At 35.6% G+C, this 25,871-nt stretch overlaps 2 protein-coding genes and 1 pseudogene across 3 annotated transcripts; 1 reads left to right on the top strand and 2 right to left on the bottom strand.

The window, feature by feature from the left end:
* Nucleotides 1-1,546: 1,546 nt before the first annotated feature.
* On the bottom strand, nucleotides 1,547-3,288 carry LOC114748848 (uncharacterized; annotated as a pseudogene).
* A 5,389-nt stretch (nucleotides 3,289-8,677) lies between these two features.
* LOC114748847 (uncharacterized) lies at nucleotides 8,678-9,757 on the top strand. Its single transcript, XM_028937304.1, has 2 exons — nucleotides 8,678-9,235; nucleotides 9,392-9,757. The coding sequence occupies exons 1-2, from the start codon at nucleotides 8,678-8,680 to the stop codon at nucleotides 9,755-9,757; spliced, it is 924 nt and encodes a 307-aa protein (XP_028793137.1).
* Nucleotides 9,758-13,277: 3,520 nt separating this feature from the next.
* Nucleotides 13,278-20,768, bottom strand: LOC114748849 (protein argonaute 1-like). 2 transcript variants are annotated; one of them, XM_028937305.1, is made up of 22 exons: nucleotides 20,550-20,768; nucleotides 18,825-19,474; nucleotides 18,525-18,733; nucleotides 18,292-18,441; nucleotides 18,054-18,187; nucleotides 17,675-17,784; nucleotides 17,377-17,483; nucleotides 17,157-17,295; nucleotides 16,969-17,085; nucleotides 16,400-16,507; nucleotides 16,220-16,291; nucleotides 15,776-15,898; nucleotides 15,504-15,663; nucleotides 15,163-15,422; nucleotides 14,920-15,062; nucleotides 14,735-14,797; nucleotides 14,593-14,656; nucleotides 14,346-14,481; nucleotides 14,180-14,253; nucleotides 13,996-14,090; nucleotides 13,820-13,851; nucleotides 13,278-13,730 (listed from the first exon to the last, which is right to left on the bottom strand). In XM_028937305.1, exons 2-22 carry the CDS (start codon nucleotides 19,464-19,466, stop codon nucleotides 13,519-13,521), a joined length of 3,150 nt encoding a protein of 1,049 aa, XP_028793138.1. In that variant the 5' UTR covers nucleotides 19,467-19,474; nucleotides 20,550-20,768; the 3' UTR covers nucleotides 13,278-13,518. The 2 variants fall into 2 exon arrangements, with proteins under 2 accessions (XP_028793138.1, XP_028793139.1); XM_028937306.1 differs by having other exon boundaries at nucleotides 18,292-18,438.
* Between the last annotated feature and the right edge of the window lie 5,103 nt (nucleotides 20,769-25,871).

Below are 25,871 nucleotides of genomic sequence, written 5' to 3'. Positions count from 1 at the left end.
AAAGATAATTATAACTGTTAGCCAGTTAATTCAGAATAAAGACAACTATAACCCAATTCACTTTAAGTTACGGATTATAAAAGTTTTATCCGCAGCACCGTGTGCTCGGTAAGTTTCAAAAGATGAAAAGGCCTGAAGTTTATTAATTTTGAGTAGCATGTAAAGGAAGAACTTTACCTTGGTTAATGGATTTAAACCTGAAGCGTAAACTCCTAGAAGAGTTTTGAGTCGCTAAATTCTGTTCCCCGTGATGAAAGATACTGTTGCCGTCGACGACAACGTTGATGGCTTAGAAGGATGGAAATCAGAGAAACCAGAAGCAGCGGGAAGAGACAGTCGCGGTTTCTAAGGTGAAATAATCAGTTTCTGTCGGCGGCAATGCTGACGCCGAAGGAGAAGAAGGAGACAGAAGTTTCCTCAGCAATGTTGACGGCGAAGGCAATAGAGGTTTCCTTGAGCTGTCTCCTTGGAGAGGAAGAGTCAGAAGTTGATAGGTGGAAATCGCCCAGTAGAGAGGAATATAGGGGTATTGCAAATGTTTGCAGCGACCAACCTTCGCGGCTCGGAGACGGAGGGAAACGGAGGAGTGGCTTGAGAAGGAGGACAGGGAGTTTGTTTGCTAAACGACAAAGAATTGGGTTGAAATAAATACATGGGCCTCCTAAGCCCAAAATGGTTCCTTTTTTTTTTTTTGACACAAGCGCAAGGTGGTTCTGTTTGTAATTATTTATGAATCATCATTTTCATGTCAATATTTTAGATTTTTACTCTCAGATTGTTCTCAAAAGATGGCTAAAAAAGAGAGTATTCTTGAAAATGAAAATAAAATAATAAAAGGTATTACCTATCTGTATTGTTTTTTAAACATTGATAACTTCTTTTTATGGTAAAATGCAAATTATTACTATCTCCGTTCTTAATATAAGACTTTGTTTGACTTTTACTTTGATATAAATATAAGACCTCAATCCACTTTATCTCTCATATTTATATATATTTTTGTCAAGATAGTTCTTATAACAATAATAGTTTCAGCCAATACACTTGATTAATATGGATATTTTAAAAAAAACACATATTTATTACAAATAACTGAGTTAACTTCTTTCTTAATATCCTCAAATTAGTCAACTAACTCTTAATTAGAACCAGAGTAGTAGTACTATGCATTATCATACAATTTTTGAAGAACAAAATTGCGCAACTGGCAAACGAATTTAATTTTTTTAATTGGAAAAAAAAAACGTACAACATAGAATTAAAAGGGAAGGGTCTTTATCTCAAACAGAAACAAAATGACTTGTATTGAACACAAACAGAGAGAAACAAATAACTGAAGGGTCACCCATATAAAACACAAATATGAAATAAACTGATCATGATAATTGTTGGCCACCTTTAAAGCATTGAAAACTAATTATTATTACATATGCTAAATAAAAATACCCTCGCAAGTATTTCGAAAGTGCATAGTTTGTATAATAATAATACAATAAAGTGGAAATGATGAAGTGGTAGAGCTTAACGGCTTTAATGTTTGGACTTTGGCCTCTTCACAATCATCACTGAGCAGTTAGCATGATGAGCACAATAATCACTCACACTCCCCAGAAACGCTCTGCATTGGGGGGAAAAAAAAAACAAAAGGAAAAAAACTCAGTCGAGTTAGACGTAATTAATTAACAATAAATTTATTTTTGCATTTTTGTAAACTGTTTTTGTGCTACTAATTAAATGTAAGTTCCATGTATTACAGATAGTCTCAAAAAAAATAAAAATTAGTTGAACTATTCTTAAGGTATGAGTAAGAAAACATTATATATCCAAAAATAATATGGCTTGCTGTAAATTTTATATTAATATTAATAATATTAACACTGATATACTGATTCATTTAAAAGTTGCAGACCAAGTTTAAGAAAAACAATCGAAACACCTTGTTTTTTAGGCAATGTTAATTTTCTGGCCTTTGAATCTTCTATCTTTCTTTATACCCCTTTTTCAATTTGGATCATTTAGATTGAAACTAGATAGTTATTTTGTCCAAAGCAAAAACAGAGAGATTAAAATTAGAGATGGTTCAAAATTTATTTTATATTTTTATAATTTTAATGTTCCTTAAATGAATAGAATATGATATAAAATTAATTTTTTAAATTCAACATGCCCATCCTTGCCATGAAGGGGTAATCCAAACTCTTTATTTTTTTTTTTTGGGGTAAAGATGGATCACCATTATGATCTTATTTTTCAGGTGCATCTAATACCCTAATCTTTTGTATGGTGTATCTAACATTTCAATTTTATTTTCCTAATGCATCCAACATCTTGATGTTATTTTTTTAATTATATCTAACACCCTAATCTTTAAGGTGTTGGATACACAAAAAATAAGATCAAGATGCTAGATGTACCTGAAAAATAAGATTAGGGTGTTAGATACACTTTTACTTTCTTTTTTTTTTTAAATAACCTCATTTAATTTTATGTATAAAGCTGTAACTTGCGAAATGAAATCATGGTTTTAATTATAAAAAAATGGCCAAAAAAATTATTAAAAAAATGGACCTTTTGAGTTTGCCATAGCCATGGCTGCCAACAACCAAGACGGAAGCATGGTGTCTATCAACAGCATCACACAACACATTCCTGGCATCCCCTTCTGCCACTTCCACTTCCACATCTTCCACCTTCCACATTATATTATATATATATAATTATCATTTCCACACAATAACAAATATATAATTAAATGAGAAAAAAAAAACTTACTAATTTATCAGCACAAATCTGCTTAGCCTTTTCAGCAATTTGATCAGAAACCATCTTCATCTGCACCTCCAGTGTTGGAAGCACGTCTACAAATCCTTCCCACCAAAGAATGTTATCATAATCTCTAATTTCTAGTTACGTTTTATTTTTAACATGCATATATGACAGTGGTGGCGGTGGTAGTGATGATGATAATAATAATAATAATTGAAGCATATTAGAAAGAGATGAGTCCATAGAAGGAATGTGAGTTTCATGCATACGATTACACCTTTTTGCATATTATTTTATATGGATATGAAGATTTAATCCAGATCGAGTCGAGCAGGACAGACAGTATAGGGGGAACTTACCAGGGCCGGCGACGCTGACCGGGAGGGGGGCAAAGGGGCGAGCATAGAGGATGACAAGGCTGAAAGGAGAAGAAGAAGAAGAATGGAAAGGGGTGAAGAAGGTGTCAAGAGTCCATTCTAAGGCGTAAGAGCTGTGCTCATTCTCATCCATGGCTACCACCATCACTTTCTTCTCCGCCATTGATGATTTTCTCTGCTCTCTCTGTTATGTGTATAAAATCAGATAGATCTATATATATACACGCATGCACGTGTGTGTGTGTGTGTGTAATATAATTAATGAAGGAAGAGTTGTAACCCTTGGAAGACTTGAAAAGAATTTGTGTTTGCCGTATTGACTGCTTACCGTGGGCTGTTATTTTGGAAAATATTAGTTCGTTGTTGTACTAAAAGAATTGCTGTCATTGTTATTTTGATATACATTTATATATAATCACGAATAAAAAGGGGAAAATGACAATAAAATACCACCTGAATTTCAAAAAGACAAATAAGGCACCTGAATAAACAAAATGACATATAAGGGACTGGGTACCAATATGGAATTCAGATTTTTGGCCAAAAGACCAAAATGCCCTGTTTGAAAGTGAGAGAAAGGAGAGAGGAAGGAGAGACGAAGACGTTGATAAAATACGAGAAGGAGAGAGGAGGAAGACGCTGATGAAATTGGGAAGAAGAGAGGAAGGAGAGAGGAAGACGCTGATTTTCGATGGGTTCCCACAGCTTAAAAGGTTATTGTCTAGCATTTCTCTAAAAAATTTTGGTTCTGTCTCTGTTCTTCGCATAAAACCATTTTCAGATAATGTGAAGCTGTGGGAAAGATGAAGCAAAAATAAGAAAACAATGGCAAGCAATTACGTAACGTAACTGCTGTCATATGCCTGCTGGTTTTTGGTAAATCTCATTACGTGAGTGGTAAATTTCACTATACATGTAGTTAATTATGAATTTTACAAAATACATACTGTGATTTACAACTTTTGTAGTGAAAGTGACTACTTTGTTAATGGCTTTTGCAACCTGTTTTCAAGAGATAAACAACTTGTTTGTAAAAACTAATAAAATTTAACGCTAAATTTGACAAAACGTATAGTGGGATTTACAACTTCCATAGTAAAAATGACCACTTATTCAATGGGTTTTGCAACTTGTTTTCAGGGGATGGGCAGCTTGTTTCTAAAAACTAATAAAATTTCATACTAAATTTGACAAAACACATAGTGAGATTTACAACTTTCATAGTGAAAATGATCACTTCTTCAATGGGTTTTGTAACATGTTTTCAAGGGATTGACAACTTGTTTCTAAAAACCAATAAAATTCTATGCTGAATTTTACAAAACATAGAGTGATATTTACAACTTTTGTAGTGAAAATTACCACTTCTTAAATGAATTTTGCAACTTCTTTTCAGGGGATGAGCAACTTGTTTCTAAAAATCAATAAAATTTCACGCTGAATTTGACAAAACACATAGTGAGATTTACAACTTTCATAGTGAAAATGATCACTTCTTCAATGGGTTTTGTAACATGTTTTCAAGGGATTGGCAACTTTTCACTATAAAAGTTGTAAATCTCACTGTGTGTTTTGTAAAATTCAGTGTGAAATTTTATTGGTTTTTAGAAACAAGTTGCTCATCCCCTGAAAAGAGGTTGCAAAACCCATTTAAAAAGTGATCATTTTCACTAAGAAAGTTGTAAGTCTCACTACATGTTTTGTAAAATTCAGCATCGAACTTTATTGGTTTTTATAAACAAATTGCCAATCCCTTGAAAACATGTTACAAAACCCATTGAAGAAGTGATCATTTTCACTATGAAAGTTGTAAATCTCACTATGTGTTTTGTCAAATTCAGCGTGGAATTTTATTGATTTTTAGAAACAAGTTGCTCATCCCCTGAAAAGAAGTTGCAAAACCTATTGAAGAAGTGATCATTTTCACTATGAAAGTTGTAAATCTCACTCTATGTTTTGTCAAATTCAGCATAGAATTTTATTAGTTTTTAGAAACAAGCTGCCCAGCCCCTGAAAACAAGTTGCAAAACCCATTGAATAAGTGGTCATTTTTACTATGGAAGTTGTAAATCCCACTATACGTTTTGTCAAATTTAGCGTTAAATTTTATTAGTTTTTACAAACAAGTTGTTTATCTCCTGAAAACAGGTTGCAAAAGCCATTAACAAAGTAGTCACTTTCACTACAAAAGTTGTAAATCACAGTATGTATTTTGTAAAATTCATAATTAACTACATGTATAGTGAAATTTACCACTCACGTAATGAGATTTACCAAAAACCAGCAGGCATATGACAGCAGTTACGTTACGTAATTGCTTGCCATTGTTTTCTTATTTTCGCTTCATCTTTCCCACAGCTTCACATTCTCTGAAAATGGTTTTATGCAAAGAACAGAGACAGAACCAAAATTTTTTAGAGAAATGCTAGGCAATAACATTTTAAGCTGTGGGAACCCATCGAAAATCAGCGTCTTCCTCTCTCCTTCCTCTCTTCTTCCCGATTTCATCAGTGTCTTCCTCCTCTCTCCTTCCCGTATTTCATCAACGTCTTCGTCTCTCCTTCCTCTCTCCTTTCTCTCACTTTCAGACAGGGCATTTTGGTCTTTTGGCCAAAAATCCGAATTCCAGATTGGTACCCAGTCCCTTATATGTCATTTTGCTTATTCAGGTGCCTTATTTGTCTTTTTGAAATTCAGGTGGTATTTTATTGTCATTTTCCCAATAAAAACTCATAGCCCAATTTAATTATAATTTGAATTTAAACTACATAAACACAGGACAGCATATAAATGAGAGATAATGGTAAGGGGAATTATTTTTTATGATATTACTAATTAGTAATTACAAGAATTCCTCTATTATCTGTGTATACATTATATAGGTATCCACTTAAAAAATTGCAAATATATATTTGATCAAAATAGCATTAATAGCGATCTTGATATTCCGTGAACAAAATAGAAGTACTCTATTGATAAAGCAAAGAGCAGTCATGAAGTTCACCACAAAAAAAAAAAAAAACAGTTATCGAAGGTTAAAATAGTAGTATTAATAAATAAATTGTTGCTGTCTTCTGCCAAAGCGTTACAGCTAGAAAAGACCACAGATTCTAGCCCCCTTTTTTCCCTAAAATAAATCGAGTAACTTGATCATTTAAAAATAAAAGGAAATAAAATCAGAAAATCCACCCTTCCATGGATTAATATAAAATATAAGATTTGTTTAGCCGCATTATTCAGATATGAATAATACACATTTCTTTTCCCCTTCGAAACTCCGAGGATAATTTCGCACATTTCATAATTCAAATTACCTGATTCTCTACTAAAAATATGCATATTTAAAGCACTTGATAACAAATATATTTGTCCTTTAATTCACATGAACAACTACTTTCATATGGGTCATACTGAAGCCGTTCTTTAGACAACGGGCACACTAGTCAATCAAAATTACTGCAAAACATGAACAACTGCTTCTCATACAGCAATTTTGTTCTGTCCTAACAAACCAAAACGCCCAACGTTAGTTAGTCGGGTTAAAAAAGCATTTTTATCTTAGAGATTTTCAAAAAGAAACTACGGTATTCGGAAGTCTTTTTTGTGCAATTTTGCCTTAAAAGTAATTAAAAAAAAATGTACCGATTTCATCCTACTCTAAATTGTCACTTGACTCTTATATAATATATCAATTTATAAGTTGCCTAAATTAGTTTGAGAAAATTATAAATATAAAAAATAAAGTGAACCAAAATCTTACATCTATGACTAAATTTAACTTCCAACTAACTCTTATATTAGTAATAAAGAGTATTCATCTAACAAATACTATGGCACACCCAAGAGACGGAAGATAGGGCTTTGATAGGGCTTGCACTTCTCAACAAAGAGGGACTCCGCAGACCACTGCGACAGAGGAAAGAGTGATTCCTTGGATCGTACACTGCGACAAGGAATAAGTGAGGTTCTGATGGAAGAGAGTAAGGAGGACTATGATCGGAGGAAGAAGAAGGTTAGGATGGAAGGAGGAGAATTCTTGGGCCAAGAAACATTGAAGGCAAGAACAGAGGATTGGATGGATGCTGAGCAAGAAAATCCTAAAATTCCCAAATCCTATAGGGAATCTCTGATGCGTAACGTGAACTCGAAGGTTTGTTGGTGGGAGTGGTCGAAGAATGAGGAGGAAGCAGAAGCGAAGAATTATGGAGCAAACACTAATTTTGGGAAAGTTTTGAATCCAAGTGACGGCATCAAGGTAGATCTCTCAAATCCTTTATGTCCTAAATTTGAATTAGATGAGAAAGAAAAAGAGAGATTGTATCGACCTTTTCACTTAACTTTGATTGTGAAGTTAATGGAAAGGAAGCCGAATTATAATTTCATGGTTAGAAAGCTGAAGCAATTATGGGAAAGAAGAGGGGATATAGAGGTTTTTGATTTGGAAAATGACTTTTACTTAGTCAGTTTTCAAAAGAATGAGGATTACACGGAGGCTCTGATGGGTGGACCCTGGGTTATATCTGATGCTTACTTGAATGTAGCAAGGTGGAGACCTGATTTTAGCCCCAAGAAGGAGAGGATAGAAACAATGGTTGCATGGGTAAGGTTTCCTGATTTACCAACTCCCCTGTTTGTAAGAAATTTTTGTTGAACTTGGGTAATGCAATTGGAAAAGCAATCAGACTTGATGTACACACTACTCAATATGCTAGAGGGAAGTTTGCTAGAATGTGTGTTGAACTTGACCTAAATAAACCTCTGGTGCCGAAATTTGATGTGGAGGGACAGATCTTAAGTGTGGTGTATGGGTCTATTATGTAAAAAGTGTGGGAGGTATGGGCATACTGGAGAGAACTGTGAGGACTTCCATACGAAACAAAATCGAATGGAAGAGGATAGAGTTGCAATGCGAGCTGAGAAAGGTAATAACGTGGAGGAAAAAAGGAGATGTGGAAGACTGTACAGAGAAACAGAAGGCCAAAAAAGACGATAAGTATGGTACAGCAGCAACAAAGGGGTTCAAGGTTTGCTGTTTTAGAAGTTGAGGAAGCCAATGATGAAAGTGTAACCACTGAAGGTGTGGATCAAAGAGGAGTGCTGAGGGATATTACTAATATAGCTCCAAGTAGAGGAGTTAAAACGGAAATGATAAAGAAGATGAATAAAGAAGTGAGAAAGAGCAGTATAGTGGCTCATGACATTTCTCTGGAAAAAACTATGAGTGAATCAAAGCAAGGAATAAGGATGGAGAAGGAGGGGAAGTTGAAAAGAGTAAATCAAAGCGCACGAAGGGAGCTTATAGTGGGGCAGAAAGGAGAATTTGAGTGTGAATCATTGGGTATTGGGAGGATCCCTGAAACGAGATTAAATGTCAACGGGGAGACAGAAGATTGGGATGAGTGTTATGCAGAATTTTGATCCAGGAGATGGTCAAAACATAAGGTTGGGGAAAGAGAACATGGATCCAGGTGAGAATGAAATCTTCTATGAAAATGAAGAGGACCCGATCGAATGTTCAGAGATAAATGTGGAAGATGGAGTTGCAACTCCACATCTGGATGTTGATTGATAGGCGTTTGGCTTTAGTGGGTTTGGTTTTTTTCCCCTTTTCTATGACTGCTTACTCTCTCATGAAGGTCTTAATATGGAATGTTAGGGGGGCAAGTAAAGGGTTAACTGCTGATCTTAGAGATTTTCAACAAAAGTATAAATTGGATATGGTTGCTATTGTTGAACCAAGAATAAGTGGCTCTGCTGCGAGAAAAAAAATTAAAAGTTGGGGATTTAACTTCTCTCTTAGAATTGATGCAAATGGTTTCTCTGGTGGTATATGGTTAATGTGGAACTTGTGTGACATAAAGGTGGTTGAGTTGAAAAAGGATGAGCAGTTTTTGCACTGTAGAGTTCTGTGGGGTGGAGATAGCTTGTTGCTAACAATTGTATATGGCAGCCCAAATGAACAGAAGAGGCAAGCCTTATGGCAAAAACTAAAGTGCTTGGAGGAAGAGATTGATGAACCCTGGTTTTTAGCTAGGGATTTTAATGAAATAAAATCACCCCTAGAGCAAAAGGGAGGTGGAAGAATCAATGAGGCAAGATGTAGACGCTTCCAGGATTGGATCAATAGTTGCAATTTGCTGGATATTGAAACCAGTGGGCCTTTCTTTACTTGGAAGGGGCCAAAGTAGGAAGGGTTGGATAGGGTTTATAAAAGACTGGATAGGTGTTTGTGCAACTCTTATGGACAGAACTGTTTCAATGATGTTGAAGTAAGGGTGGGAGCAAGAATATGTTCTTATCATCATCCTCCGATTGTTGACTTATACCCTGATTCCTTCAGCAGTAGTAGAAGAATTTTCAGATATCAAGCAGCTTGGCAAATGCATGAACAATTCAAAGACATGTTAAAAGATTGTTGGGAGGGAGAAGATGAAGCACATAGCAAGCTGCAAAGAATCAAGCAGAGTGTTGAAAAGTGGAACCGTGATGTTTTTGGGCGAATTGAGAAGAGGAAAAGAAGGTTGATGAACAGACTGCATGGGATTCAAATTAGCAACGACAAAGGAGTAACCCTTTCTTGGTACAACTTGAGAGAAATTTGGAAAAAGAGTTAATTGAAACGTTAAAGCAAGAGGAAGTTCTATGGTACCAGAAATCAAGGGGAAGATGGATTGAACAAGGAGACAGAAACACTAGATATTATCACACAAAAACTCTAGTAAGAAGAAGAAGAAATAGAGTGAAAATGCTGAAAAATAGTGATGGGGTTTGGGTAGAGGAGGAGGAAGAAATCGTGAAGATGTTTTAGAGTTTCTATACTACACTCTTTTGTGAACAAGAGATGGAAAAGGGGTGGGTTGAAACTAAACAGAAATGGGGTAAAGTCACAAATCAAGAAATTGCACTGGTCAATAGAAAGCCGAGTGTTGATGAAATAAAGAAAGCCTTTGTTTTCAGATGGGAAGCCTAAAAGCACCTGGAGAGGATGGGTTTCCAGCAATGTTTTATCAACAGAATTGGGATATAGTGGGAGAAGCGGTGACAGAGCTAATTAAAGATTTTTGGAGCCATCCTGAGAGAATTAGAGAAATAAACAGCACCCTAATTGTGGTGATTCCAAAAGTTGAGCATCCTAAATTGGTAAGCCAATTTAGACCTATAGCTTTATGTAATGTTTTGTATAAGGGTATTACAAAGTTGATTGTTAATAGATTAAAACCTCTAATGGACAAACTAGTTTCTCCCTTTCAAACTAGTTTTGTCCCTAAGAGAAGTATTCATGATAACATAATAATTGCGAAGGAGATGGTCCATACAATGAATAGAATGCAAGGTAAAAAAGGGTATATGGCTGTTAAAATTGACTTGGAAAAAGCCTATGATAGGATGTCTTGGTGTTTTGTGGGAAAGGTTTTGGAAGAAATAGGCTTTGATGAACATGTTAGGAAGGTTATAATGATGTGTATTAGCACTTCAAATATGGCTCTTACGTGGAATGGAGAAAAGAAAGAGGCATTTGAACCTTCTAAGGGATTAAGACAAGGGGATCCCCTTTCTCCATATCTTTTTGTACTTGGTATGGAGAAATTATCCCACATGATTGCTGATAAAGTAAAGGAAGATGTGTGGAAGGCCATGAAGATTGGAAGGAGGAAGATTGCAGTGTCACATCTACTTTTCGCAGATGATTTACTTCTATTTTGTGAGGCAAATATAGACCAAGTGTGTACTGTGTTGAAAGTTTTGGAAGATTTTGCAGGTATTTCAGGGCAGAAAATTAATGTTCAGAAAACCAGTATCTTCTTCTCTAAGAATGTGGATAGAAGATTGCAACAAGATATTTGTGGGGTCTCAGGGTTCAAGAAAATGGAGGATCTAGGGAGATACTTGGGAGCTTATATAACAAAAGGAAGAAATACACGTGAGAAGTTTCAGTTTTTAATTGACAGAATGCAGAACAAATTGAATGGGTGGAAAAAACAGACTTTATCCTTGGCTGGAAGAATAACCTTGGTTCAGGCAGTAACAAATCAAATGACTGTATTTCACATGCAGCATACCCATGTTCCAGTGGGTGTTAGAGAAAGAATGGAAAAGATTCAAAGAAATTTTATTTGGGATGAGGAAGATGGGGAGAGAAAATACCATGCTATAGGGTGGGACCTAATGTGCACTTCAAAGGAGAATAGAGGTTATGGGCTGAAGGACGTGGGAATAATGAATGATGCGCTACTAGGGAGAGTAGGCTGGAATATTCTAGCTAAACCTAACAGACTATGTGCGCAAATTTTGAAAGAGAAATATGGAAGGAATAAAGACCTAAAGAAGGAATGTGTTGTAAAGCCAGTTGATTCAGAGTTGTGGAAAAATCTTGGGAGATTATGGCCAAGACTGATAGAAAATGTTGGCTGGGAAGTTGGCAATGGTGAGTCAGTGGATTTTTGGAAGGACAAATGGCTTAATAATGAGAAAAAAGTGTCTATACAAAATGAAATAAGGTTGGATGAGCAAGAGTTAAACTGTAAAGTTAGAGACATGGTAGGCCAGGATGGTGAATGGGATATGCAGAAACTTAAGTACATGATGTCTGAGGAAGATAGAATGCTCATTTTGGCAACACCACCACCAAGAGCTGAGTATGGGGAGGACAAGATTAAGTGGGGTTCATCCCTTAGTTCAGATTATGTAGTTTCTGAAATGTATCAGATGTTGAAAAATGAAAATGGCGAAGCTAACGGGCTGTGGAGGAACATATGGAAATGGAAGGGTCCTAGAAGGATTCAGATTTTCTTGTGGATTGCTGCACATGACAGAATTCTTACTGCTACAAGAAGAAGTAAAATAATTGGGGGAAACCCAGTTTGTCAAAGATGCATGAATGGTGTGGAAGATACTATGCATGTATTAAGAGACTGTGCTAAAGCAAAGATTATTTGGGAGCAGTGTAGAGGTTTTACAAGAGAAGAAGAATTTTACAGTTTGCAAAATGGAATTTAACTAGAAATAACAGCAAGTGGAACGTTTGGTTTGGAGTGGTATGCTGGAGTCTCTTGAATTGGAGGAACAAACAGCTCTTTGATGATGGTTTCACAATGCCAAAGGATCCTATTACGGTAATTGGCAATTATGCAAGGGAAATAATGAATGCAGTAAGTCATAGTGGGGGATTGGAAGTGGGGAGGAGTTTAATGAACGTTTGTTGGAAGGCTCCAGAGGAGGGCTGGTTAAAGTTGAACGTTGATGGGGCATCTAAGGGAGCTACACACTTAGCAAGATGTGGTGGGCTAATCCGAGGAAGTGATGGAAGATGGATAAAGGGATTCTCCAAACAACTAGGATCTTGCTCAGCTATCAAAGCTGAAATATAGGGAGCTGTCACAGGTTTAAAACTTGCTAATAGCTTGAAGGTAAAGAGACTAATTGTGGAATGTAACTCTAGTTCTGTTGTTCATATTTTAGAGTCTCTTTTGGAAAATAATGAAGTTGTTTCGAGTCTGCTAAAACTTGTGAGGAAAGAACTGCTTTCTTTACAGCAGGTTAGTTTTTCTCATGTGTATAGGGAAGGCAATATGTGTGCTGATTGCCTAGCTAATTCTAGTTTTAATCAGGGAGAGGGCATAGTTTTTTATGATGAACCTCCAAGACAGATTAGAGACCTCTTGTACAGAGACTTTGTGAGTGTTTCATACCCACGCATAATTTTGTGTTAATCTGATTGGGCTTGGCCCCGTATTTTCATCAAATAAAAGAGTATTCATCTATATTTTTATTAACTTCTTATCATAGATATAGCGCTTTTCAATTTTATTTTTTTTTATATAAAAACTAGTCATACACTTATTTTACATATTCCGTGGAGCTTTTGAAATGATCGCTCAGGTAAATAATTTATTAAAAAAATACTGCTTATAAATTTCCTTATATTTTATGTTTACATATCATCTCATTCCAAGACAGCACATCATCACACGAAAAAAAAGAAAAGAAACCTCTTTCCCCACTTATCATCATCACCAATTACCATTGACCATTTAGATCTATTAGCATAAATTGATAAAAATAAAACCTCGAAAGTCGAAACCATCCCCCACCCCCCCCCCAGCTTAAAACCAAAAAACTACAGACAACTAAAAGTGATTTTAAGGAATGGCTATAAATGCATGCGGAGATATCTGTCAATCTGCTATAGAAGCACACAAACTCGTTAAGCTCAGACTCTAGCCAAAATAAATAGAATACAAGCCAGTCAATTCTCAGTTCATCGAAATACAATAACAACATAGTTCAATCGTGAAAACAATACGAGGTGATGTTTAATAATTTTGCCAAATATGATCAAGACAACACATAATGTATCAAAGCCGCTTCCAGGTGGTTAACAATAGAACATAACCCTCTTCACATTCTCCTTCAGAGCGGGAAGAGGCCGAACGGTAGCAGCAACACCAGGCAGTCGAGTGCCCCGCACTGGTCCAACTCCACGTGCAGCAGCAGCACCACTGGTCATGGACCCACTCTCCGACGTCTCTGGTTCCATATAAAATCGAGCTCGGAAGGCAGCCAAATGAGCATAATACGCAGGCGGCACTACAATGAAACACATCGAACTTAGATATAACCAAGTCATATCTTAGCTATTCAAACAACAGCTGCATCTTTTAAGAAGTACTACTCACCAATTGAAACAGAACGAGTGCATCTAGCATAACTGCAGAAACCACCATAACATGTCAAATTCAAATCAAAGCCTTGTTAATTACAACATTAACATAGTAAGAGACAGTATCAGAAATGGAGCACAAAAAGAAAAGGGACCACAACAGATGAAAACATCAAGGGAAGTTCATTTTACGTGTAACAAAGGTTGTTTGTCAATGATTGCAGTGCATCAGCTGTAAAATTGTTCTCATCCCATAGCACATGGTAATGAGCTGGCCGGCTTGTTCCCTGTAACAATATGGAACCGAGCATAGCTTAGCATCACTGTACAAATAGCAAATCAATTCATACTGTAAGTATAGGCAAGAATGCGTCACCTGGATCCCAGCATGGCTACAAAGATAGAAGTCAAACTCGGTAGGATGACAAATCTTAGAGTCTACAACAGTGCCTGCAAGATTGCCAGATAATGTCTTTTATCATATTGATCAAATCAGGAAACAAATGTCATCATATACCAGAAGTTAACAAAACATAAAATACCAGGCAATATGTTCCCACTGCGGTCAACAAAACTCCTGTCATGATGGTTGCTGGCAAACAGCCTCGTATGATGGCGCTTCTGAACCACCACAAATGTGACAGGAGGCTGATAGTTAGGTTCCAGGGACGCACATGCCTGTCAGGGAAGCAACAGAGAAAATAAACTATGTTAAGGACATTCAAAAATCTTACTTTTTCTTGCCAAAAATAATTTTACTGAAGACAAAAGGGAAGGGGGGAAACCAACCTTGCGGATAGCATCAAGCTCAAACAGTAGAACCTGATAGAACTGCCCCTCACTCACACCATCCCTGCCAAAAGGTTTATAATTCAGAACCAAAGGGGCAAAAAATAAATGTGCTTTCAGGATTGATAAATCTAATGCTTACCTATAAAATATAATGCGCTGTGGCTTCTGCCCAGTGGCCCTCCGGAAAGATATAAGAAGCTCCCTGCAGAAAAATCAAACAAAGCCCATTAAATGAATTACAGCCCCAACTTTTATCCTCAAAAAATATAACAGACAGCATGTGCACCCCACGACCAGAAACAAGAGAGAGAAGAGAGGGAGTACTTGATCATTCCACCAGTTACTGTTCCCCTTACTGGATCTTGCCATTGTTTGAAGAGGTCTTGAATGAGCTCCTGTCGATGAGCTTGAGCACACACCAAACCAGCATACTTCGTGATTTCAGGCCAATCTTGAGAGGCCACAACCTATTTAACCCAAAAGCAGGGTGGATTTTGATGAAAGTTGAGTCGAAAAGCAAATAAAGACCAGACAGATGATCAAAACCTAGATGTAAATTCAACATACAGCTGCAATGGATGGACTTGAATCCTCTCCAGGATGTGGATGAGTAACATCAGCACCAAAAATAATTGTTGGTCGGTCACTGACTAGAGGGATACGCCGTGAAAGTGCATCAACTAGCACTGTGTTCCTTCCACCTACTTTTACATTGATTTTCAAGGCAACATTTGCAAGATACTGCTTACTCATTTTATAGACATGCTTAGTCAAACAGCACTGAGAAACAACCCCAAGATCTGTCTCACTTATTCGTTTCAGGTCACCTGTAGAAGAAATAAGAGGATACTGATCAAAAGGTTACAGGAAGAAACAATATGGAAACATGTGATGGAAGGCGTCATTACCATAAAGAGAGCCGTTATTATCGGGCAAAATAACAATCAGAAGATCAAGCTCCTTCCCCCTCAGTCTGGCTTTTGCATCATGATACCGAGTTTTCAGAACCCTATCCACCAAGTCAGGCCGGGCACTACATGGGGGAAGTACTGGCTCAGAGTTGAATGCCTGAATACATTTTAACCAAATAGGTCAATTATTCAAAAGATATAAGCAAGCAAATAATCTGATCAAAATTAACAACTGAGATGCAGAGAGGAAACAGGCACCATCCACATACCATGCCAGATATACAACACATTTGAGCAAGCTCATAACAAAACCCACTCGCAACACTGTCTTGAACATTTCTGGAAAAGTTGATGCAGATCCAGTGGTTGACTGTCCCCCCATTGACCATTTTCTGAACCAGTTTAGATCAAATCACAGCAAGTTATTTCAGAACTCATTGTCAAGAAGGGCAGCTATGAACATTCAAAAAGATACATATATATGCATCGTCAACTTACAATCAATAGCCTATTATGGTTGAATTATCCTTCATTAAATAATTATAATTAAAAACTATTAGCTCAATTTAGTATACACCATAGATCGCGTGCATGAAAAAGACCGTGATCAAGGAACCTTCAGTGGAGATGCACAAGTTTAACAAATTAAAAAGGAGCAGGGTACCTGTTAACCCGGGGGGGGGGGGGGGGGGGGGGGGGAGGGAGTAGGGTACCTTATTCATCATATTCCATTGGCCAACTTGAGGTAGACAATCCTTTTCTCTACCTGTATCATGGTATTTAAGCTGCAGCAAAAGAAGTTCAATTAAACAAGAGGGGGGGGGGGGGGGCTGATATTAACAAGTTCAAAATGAATAAAAGTAATTAATAAAATGAGATTAAGAAGGAAATACCCAAGGTGCAGGAAGGATGCGAGCTTCAACTTGAGCTAGCTTTTCACTGATTTTAATCCCAAACTCTTTGGCATAAGGATCATCACGGTAAGCATTATGATGAACCGTCTGAACAAGGTTAACATAATATATTTTAGAGAAGGCACAAATAATGCCCAATCAATGCTCGTTAACAGAGAGTAGTTGGCATACAGGTCAAACTAATGCTAGAAAAGCACTTAACAACAACAACAAGAAGCACCTAACATGTAATCAAATTTCAAAAAGACATTAAATGCTGCTTTATGAAGGAAACAACCAAGAGCAATCAAACCACAGAATTATTAGGTATTGCATTATACCAATGCAGTGAAGACATTAAGCCCCATACAAACCAAAGCAGTATCAACAATAACCTTAAAGTCTTCAGAGGAGAAAATACAGAGAATACGTCTGATTAAAAAGATATGAACAACCCACATATATTCATATAGCAGAATGTACTTAATGAAATACAAAACGATAATAAACTATTGGTATATCCAAAATTTATGAATCTATGACATGGAGTGAGAAAATCATCTGCTAACCTGCATAATATCACGCTCCCTTTCAACCGGGCGCTGGCATGTGACTTTGAGCAAAGCAGTAATCTGCTTTTCATTCAACCTCTTCGAGTACCTTTGACCTTCTACAATCTTACAAACCTACATTCACAAGAAGATATTACCATGCACTTCCACTAACACAAATAGCTCTGGATTTGTAGGGATTTAACCTCCATTGGCAGATAGTTTGGTCTCTGCGCATTGCCCACTTGCAAGCAAGGCCATTGGGTATGTTGAATGACAAATCCATATGTTTCAGAAAAATAATCAACAACAGACTTCATTGTTCCACTTGCATCAACGGGAAACCTGAAATTGAGAGGCCAAAAATACTTTGAAGTTTTGTTCATATTGCCAAGACAACTTCACATACAAGGGACTAATACTTACGTAAGCTCTCGCGTTGCCTGTGAAGTCAGACCAGAGATGCGATATTTTCTTCTCATATTTCCACGGTGAGTTACTTCAACTCTGACACCTCGAAGTGCTTTCTTTATCTGTTGGTTGAAAAATTAAAGACATGAGTCACATTTCTTGGGATTGGGGGGAAAAAAAAAAGCCTCAGAAAAACACAACTCTTTGGAACAGTTCAAGAAATACATATACATATTGACGCTTTCCAAGGAAGTAACTTTGGCACAAAGTGAATAATACAAGTACAAGCAATACTAAAGGACATAAAACTAACCTTCACACGATCAGCATCAGACAATGGGCGGGAGGAGACATCCCGATTGAGCAACTGAGTAACAAAATCTATTACCGGCAATGGTTCAATAAATGCAGTCGAGGACATATCTGTAAATCCATTAGTAAAACATTAGACCATTACATTAACTAAACTAATTAATTTGACAAATGACTTAATTTACAAAAAGCAGAAAACAAATATCGTATGAGCTTGATTTGTAATTGTCCGCTCATTATGATTAACAACAATTTTCAACAGTATAAGTTATAATCATACAAAAATAAACGATGTAACATAAAAAAAAGAGATGGGACGACATTTGCATATTAAATATTAAATATTTAATTAAATAAATAAATGATATGATAATACTTACCGATGTTGAGAGATAATCCCATCTGAGTAGGACGAATACTTTGATAGAAACCACGCCAACTTTCTAATCCCTCGCCTAATGGTTGCCTCCTACCCAGATTTGGTGAATAAAATGACCTCGCCACAGGACAATACCTTCAAGAAAAAATAATACCCTTAGCATCCAAAACAAGAAGATCAATATAAGTTAGTACATACTGACTCCAGGGAAACAAAACACACATCCGCTGTTCAGGTACCTAGTGGTAGGTAGTTCACGCAGCACAATGTCAAGAACCTGAAGAGCTTCTTGAGGAGCATCAGTCTGCCTTCCCTGCAGGAAGAGTCCTAGATGATGTAGATCTGCCCGGGCAGCCAGTTTTATCACAACTTTGAATTCCCTCTCTCTTCTATGATAAAACATATACAAAATATTATTATATAATCTACTATGGATTATATGACGAAAAATTCTAGCAGCATACTTATGTACCTTGGCCCTCCTGATCCATCATCTTCGTCAAGGAGAGTGATTCTGAACTCCTTTGAAATGAAAGGAAGAGGACCCGCAGTGTAAAGGCTCTTGCGCCCATCATATACAGGAAGTCTCTTACCCAAATGAGACTCTCGATATAGCTTCACCAGCTGCTCCATAACAGCACGATTGACAACCCTTGATGTCACTTCTGGAGTGATAGTGACCTATATCTCATCAAGAAAAACATATTGGTAATCCATAAAATGGAATGGCAAAACAAAATTGCTTATTCCAAGCTAGAGAAGAGTGACTTACATCATACTGGTGCAAATCTTTATTGGGTAACTCTGCAAAGAAGTGGTTAGCCTTAACCATACACCTGGTGCCATAGCTACCCTTTCCAGGCCTAAGAGGGAACCGCACTGATTTGCTTGAGGGCGGGGCAGGAGAAACAGATTCTGAATGAATTGTCATCTGCCCCATTTGTTGTTCCACTTGTGAGGGATCAAACTGTCGGGAAGAGGAACTGGCCTCAGACGTTGCAATTTGAGGAGTCACCCCAGCATGATGTGGAACAGGGGTAGCTTGGTGCAGCTCGGGAGCTTGAGGTCCAGATGGGCCACCATAAGAAGGTCCACTGCCACGGCCACTGCCCCCACCACCACGTCCACGACCTAATTGCTGAGAGTGCCCTCCCCTCCCCCTGCCTTGATATTCAGGGGGAGCACCGTACTGCTGTTGGGGCATTCCACGACCCCGGCCCCCACTATAACCTCCCCGTCCTCCTTGAGGACCCCAACCTCTACCTCCTTGGGATCCTCCCCCTCCTGTGGCCTGCTGTGGGGATGGAGCACTTCTTTCAACATGTTGTTGAGGTCCTCGACTAGTTTCCCCACTCTGCTGCGCCTCAGAGCTTTCACCTCCACTAGGCACTTCAGTTCTCCTTTTTCTTACCATGATGAGCACTACAAACAAAGAAAACATCAGGAAATTCTTAGCACGACTTAAAGACGAGATAACACACACCTTAATAGGCATGAAACAAATTAATCATATAACAAAAATGGGACAAACAGATGGGACCCAACTGGAAAACCAGAACTTATTTCCACCCAATGCACTTAGTGAATTTTTCATGTTAGCAATAGGAAGAAAAGCATTTATCACTATTCAGTTAGGGAATTCCAGATGTACAAAACTAAAGACAAAAAATACTGTAGCAGCGACCACTTCAGTCTCACACTAATACGTTATCACTCTATTATGATTATGAATAAACTTAAATCATTAAGAGGTATGAACATAAGGATGAAGGCGAATTTTATACCACACTCTAAGATCTACTTTTTGGAAAAAAGAGATGTAAATGGGCTAGTTGAACACAACAAAGAAATCCAACATGTTCACGGCAACATATTGCATGAATGGGAACAGAAAATACGGTCAAAGTTCTAAAACACAACAAATAAGTGTTCCAAACAACAGTGTCTTCAACATTGAACTTCCGGGCCTCATAAGAGCCAAAAAATGTTACTCTCCAAAACTTCCACCATAATAACCACCAATCCTTGGACTAACGCACATTTCAACCAAAATTTAGCAGAATAATAAAGCAACCTTAGCAATTAGCATCACCTTCCGCACGAAGAAAACAACAGAACAATAAAAAATAATCACTCAAAACTCATAAACCTACGAGGAAGAGGCCCAGGATCAAAAACCGAACCCGCATTGGCATCTAAAAAGATAATGGGAAATCCGAAAACCCGGAGCACATTCAGTCAGGATGTCAAAAATTGAACTCATCAGAATCCGGCTTAGATCGGATCCAGAGTCAATATCAAGTCACCAAAACGTCAACCAAGGCCAATAGATGGAATGGATAGATTACTGAAACCTTAGAGAAAACGCCACAAAGACTCAACCCTATGCACAGACTGAAGGAGCAAAATCGCATCCAGAATAATCACAACTTCGACAGCAAAACACAACAGAACTAAAAGTAAAAACTAGAACCCTAATACCAGAGAGCGAGATTACCAGCAGACAGAAACAACCGTTTCCTCTAGGTATCCGGAAATCCGCAAAGGCCCGGTGTAGCAAGTAGTGCAGAAGAAGAGCAAAACACGGAAGACGCTATTGGTACGGTAAGAAAAACGCAGGCCCAGGCCACCACTCTCCCTCCGTTTGGCAGTCACGCACACATGGAAAGGGAAGAAAATGAAGGGCCTTGATCAGAAAACGCTGAAAATGCCACTATAATTAAAATTTGCTTGTTATATGTTGTATGAGTGCGAGTGGATTATGCATATACATATATAGGCCCTCTGGAATTACCACTCTGTCCCTGTCACCTCCTTTCTTACTTGACACTCTTCTTCTTGGACAAGTAGTCTCAGGGAAAATGCCCCCGTCGCTTTTTCTCCATGTTTGCATATTTCCTTTTGGATGTTGGTGGGATCCACAGGATGTGAACTTCTGGAACATTCCACGCGACCAAATGACTCAGCCTGTCAAGAGGATTTAATTGGCTTGGTGTCCTACATGGACGATGACGTGGACGTGCTGACGTATCATATACTTGTGGGGGCCGGGGGCGTGCGCTTGTCGGATGCCACCAAGGGCGGTTCTCACGATTGGGCCCTTACGCCCAACGAGCCACGAAGGTGCTCTCCCCCAAAGCTAATTTAAAAAGTAATAATACTGCTAATAACTAAATTAGTATAACAATATTGATAAATATAATGCCCTCGCGTTGATGGCACGCGCTTAAACCAGATGAAAATGTCGTTACTCCCATGCCTCCGGACAAGTGGCAAGCAGAGCTCAAAGTTGCCACTACTCCATTATAAAAATATACTTTTATTTTTAAATATGTATAAATAAGAAATAAATAACAAGAGAGAAATAATTAAGAATAACATTAAAAAATATATTAAATATTAAGTTAAATATAAAATAAATCTTATATAATAAATCACGTCACTTCTCAAATTTAAAATTTATAAATAAAATAGGAGGAAATAGTATTTTGGGATTGCAAGATGCAAAAATATATTCGAAGGAGTGGACCATGATTTGTTAATTTTTTAAAATATCTATAACTACATCCTCTTGATGGCAAAAATTTAACTACATCCATTTGAAATATATTACTTGATTATTACACATTATTTTTACCTAACATTAAGTTAATTCAAATTTTTCTCCCATATGTTTCTTTTTCCTTTTTTTCCCAGGAAGAAAATTTTTAGCAAAAGCTCCCAATAAACACCTCTAATCAAAAAGTGCAAATTGAATCACTGTTTTGCTTTTATTCTAAGGAGAAATCACAATAAAGTCTTAGAGCGTGGGGGTAGTTGGCTATCAAGAAAAATATTTTTTAAAAAATATTTTTTTAGTAAATCGAAATAAACTTATCTACATATTTAATTCGTATATTATAAAATTACTTTTAAAAACATAATTTTGATTCCATTCAAATACCTCCTTAATAAAATGATTTAGTCGTTCAAAAATTCAATAATAACTATAAAACATGTAATGATAAATGTGAGTGCAAGAAGTAACAAGAAGATTTGATTGCTCACTCATTGTCATGATTTTTTTATAATTAAATCTCTTCCTATTTATTTTTACTTTTTTTTTTCAGCTTTAGAAATAATGTTGGAGGGTGAGGTGAGTTGAAGGGGAGGAAATTGCTTTTGATTTACAGTATCGAGATTAATAAGATATTCCGTACCCTTTATATCCACTTTCCGTAACTTTGATTATTAAAAAGGCAAATCAGCTGCAGCAAAAAACTGAAATCTTCCCATAGAGATATAAAGCAAGCAATGCGAGAAAAGAAGGAATCCCACGAGCGTAAAAAAAAAAATCCCAAAAAATTAGAATTACAAAATTTCAAATTAGGTTTGATAAAAACACATCCTAATAATACCGAATTTACAAGTAAATTTTTTTAATTTCATATTTGAAGTTTAGTAATTTCAAATTTCTTGTTAAATTCTTGAGGAAAAAAAAGAATTTTGATTCATGTAATTAAAAATAAAACATATCAAAGCTGCAGGCTTACAGTTTAAAACCTTCTTTCCTCAAGTAATTTAACCACAAAATTCCGTAGTGACCTTCTACAGTGTTGTGCTAAAATGTAAGATTTTGTTGGGCAAAAAAATGAAATACGCATCCAATCTTTAATGTGTGGGTAGTTATAAAATTTATTTTAATTTTGAAAATAATAATTTCAATACAAATGATTAAATATATATGATTTTGATAAATCATAAAAAAGTTTATAAATTTTTTGATCTAACTTAACTATTTTTAAATTAAGCAAACTAGTTGTCTAATTACTATATTTAGTCTTTAAAAAGTACGGAGGATGTGATTTTATGTTTCATGTTCCAAATTTTAATATTTAATATTAAAAAAAAAAAAAAAACTCAAGGTGAGTGCATGTAGTCAAGGCCAAGCTTCAAGGAGGGTATCGATAAATGCAAAAGAAACGCTGGCGTGGAACACCACCAATATCCAAAAAGGTTAGTTTGACCATATTTTGACTCTGCTTTCAAAGGGTAATTTCCCCAGCATCCATCCACACAGTAAGCACCAAAACAACCCTAGTCTTGTACTGTCTGGCAAGTTCCCAGGCACAATTTGCTAAGAAAAACATAATTAAAAAATGTCCCAAGATTTTTAAAATAACTTGAAGGCTATGTTTGGATGGAAGAAAATGAGGAGAAAACAATATTAGGAAGAAAGGCTTTTAATAACAACAATACTCCTCTTATCCTTAATATAAAACCTATTTAACTAATTTGATTAGATTAAGAAAATTAGATAAGTTAATTAATTATAAGAAATATGATATGTTTTTTCTAAAGTGGCATAATCATATTTCTTAATGTTTTTCTCTTTTTCTACTTGATTATGGTTGAGAAAATATTTATAAGGATAATTTAGAAAAAATTGATAAATATGAAAAATATGTCTTATATTTAGAATAAAAATCAACTTAAAATTTAGATCATATATCAAGGACCGAAAAAGTACTAAAAAAATTTGCTGTTGTTAAAAGTTTTTCCTCATGATATTCTTTCCCTCTTAATTTTCTTTTCATCTAAACATAAGGTAAAATACTCGTGAGTTAAGAATGTGCAAAATCTTAGCATGAAAAATTTGACACCATTATCAAAAAAAAGTATCAAAAAGTATAGACATCAGACCACAAAGTTACTTTTGATAAAGTTAAATACAGTAATATGCGTACGTTAGCCAAAAAAAATAGTAGTTTTTCTATTCTTAATATATAACCTATTTAACTAATTTAATTAGATTAAAGAAGTTAGGTAAATTAGTTAATTATAAAAAATATGAAATATTTTTTTCTAAAACACCATAATCACCTTTCTTAATATCTTCCCTCCCTCACTTATTTGATTATGGCTGAGGGAGTATAAATAGGGATGATTTAGAAAAAATTGATAAATATGACAAATAGGTCTTATATTTGGGACCAAAATCAATTTAATAATTTGGTTATATATTAAGGATCAGAAGAGTAATATGCATGCAGTAATACCAAATTTTTTTATAATGCACTGTTTATATTGCAGTTATATAATTATACAAATATGAGTAGTGTTGGTGAAGTTGAGGACTTTAAAAGGACAGGGTTAGACGTGGGGCATAGATACTTCTCACTTCACTTGTAATTTCATGCAGCTACTATTTACTTTTATAGGAATATAATTAATAATAAATTTTAATAACAATAAAACAAAACAACATGCTCATCTGATCTTTAATATAAGACCTATTTAACTAATTTTAGTATATTAAGGAAGTTAGGTAAGTTAATTAATTATAAGAAATGTGACATGCTTTTCCTAAAATATCATAATCATCTTTCTCAATACATCGGCTTCCTCTTCTATTTGATTATGATTGAGAGAGTATTCATAGGGGTAATTTAGAAAAAAATTAATAAATATGATAAATGGGTCTTATATTTAGGACCAAGACTAACTCAACAATTAAGTCCTATATTAAAGATCGGAGGAGTGTAATAATAAGTTTCAAAATAATAAATGATAACTCCTCACTTATTATTGTGACTTGTTGATAATTATATTTTTATTGAGACCTCATTGTGATTTTCTTAAAAATTATTTATATGTATACTCTCCCCAACCCTCAATATAAAAACTAACTAACTAATTTAAGTATATTAAAAAATTAATTAAATTAATTATTTGTAATAAATAGATATTGTCTTCCTTATAATACCCTTCCAACCTTATTAATTATATGTATTAATTAGAATTATGATTTAATAAAACATTTAATATATATCACTATTAAAGAGACTGTTTTAAAATACATAGATATGATATGAGAGTTCCTACAAACATAACACAGAGAACACCACATGTCGAGAGGATGAAGCAGGCTTCCCCTGTTTGGTGGAACGTGGATCCGTCCTCGACGAATTTTACGGTGATTATAAAAAGTAGAAGTTGCGATAAATAAATACTCCTCCGATCTTTAATATAAAACCCACTTAACTATTTTAAGTATGTTAAAAAAGTTAAATAAATTAGTTAATTATAAGAAATATGAAACATTTTTCCTAAAATACCATAATCATCTTTCTTAATACCTTATCTTCCTCTTCTACTTGATTATGATTGAGGGAATATCCATAAGAGTAATTTAGAGAAAATTGATAAATATAAAAAATGAGTCTTATATTTAGGATAAAAACTAACTCAATAATTCGGTCCTATATTAAAGACTAGAAGAGTATATTAATCAGGGACAATTAGAACCACTTAAAAATAGGAGATGATAAGAGAAAGGACAAATTGACGTCATTAATCACCTTAATTGAAGTGGGTGTTCACTATTTTGGAGTCATTCCACTAACCTCAATCAACAAAAACTTGCTATGATTAAAGGAGAACGATAAAAAATGAAGTTTGATTCCAAGTGGAACTGTGATTCTAATTGGCATTATCATTATTATGATTATGATTACGATTATTTATGTTTATGGGCCTAATGGCTCCTTATCTTATCTAAAATAATCAATTAATGCCAGGTGTCTTTGTCACATTGGAATACACAAGCGGCCCGGAATATAGATCTTAGGTATTTTCTTGGTACCAGGGAAACAGATACGAGGTAAAGAAGAGAAAATTTTAATGAGCTCTGTCTAAAAAATTTAAAAAAAAAAACTTTTGGAGTTTTAATAAAGACAAGAAGTAATATAAAAAATAATAAAAATTAATTAAAAGATTTTAACCCTTTTTTTTTTTTTTTTAAATCAAGCTGATTAAAATTTTTCATCGCCTGCCTTTC

The sequence above is a fragment of the Neltuma alba genome, unplaced genomic scaffold (genome assembly GCF_004799145.2).
Source record: "Neltuma alba isolate B1F8T4 unplaced genomic scaffold, ASM479914v2 tig00005832_pilon, whole genome shotgun sequence".
Taxonomy (NCBI): domain Eukaryota; kingdom Viridiplantae; phylum Streptophyta; class Magnoliopsida; order Fabales; family Fabaceae; genus Neltuma; species Neltuma alba.
Note: the sequence above shows the minus strand (reverse complement) of the source record. Positions and strands in the feature narration are given on the sequence as shown.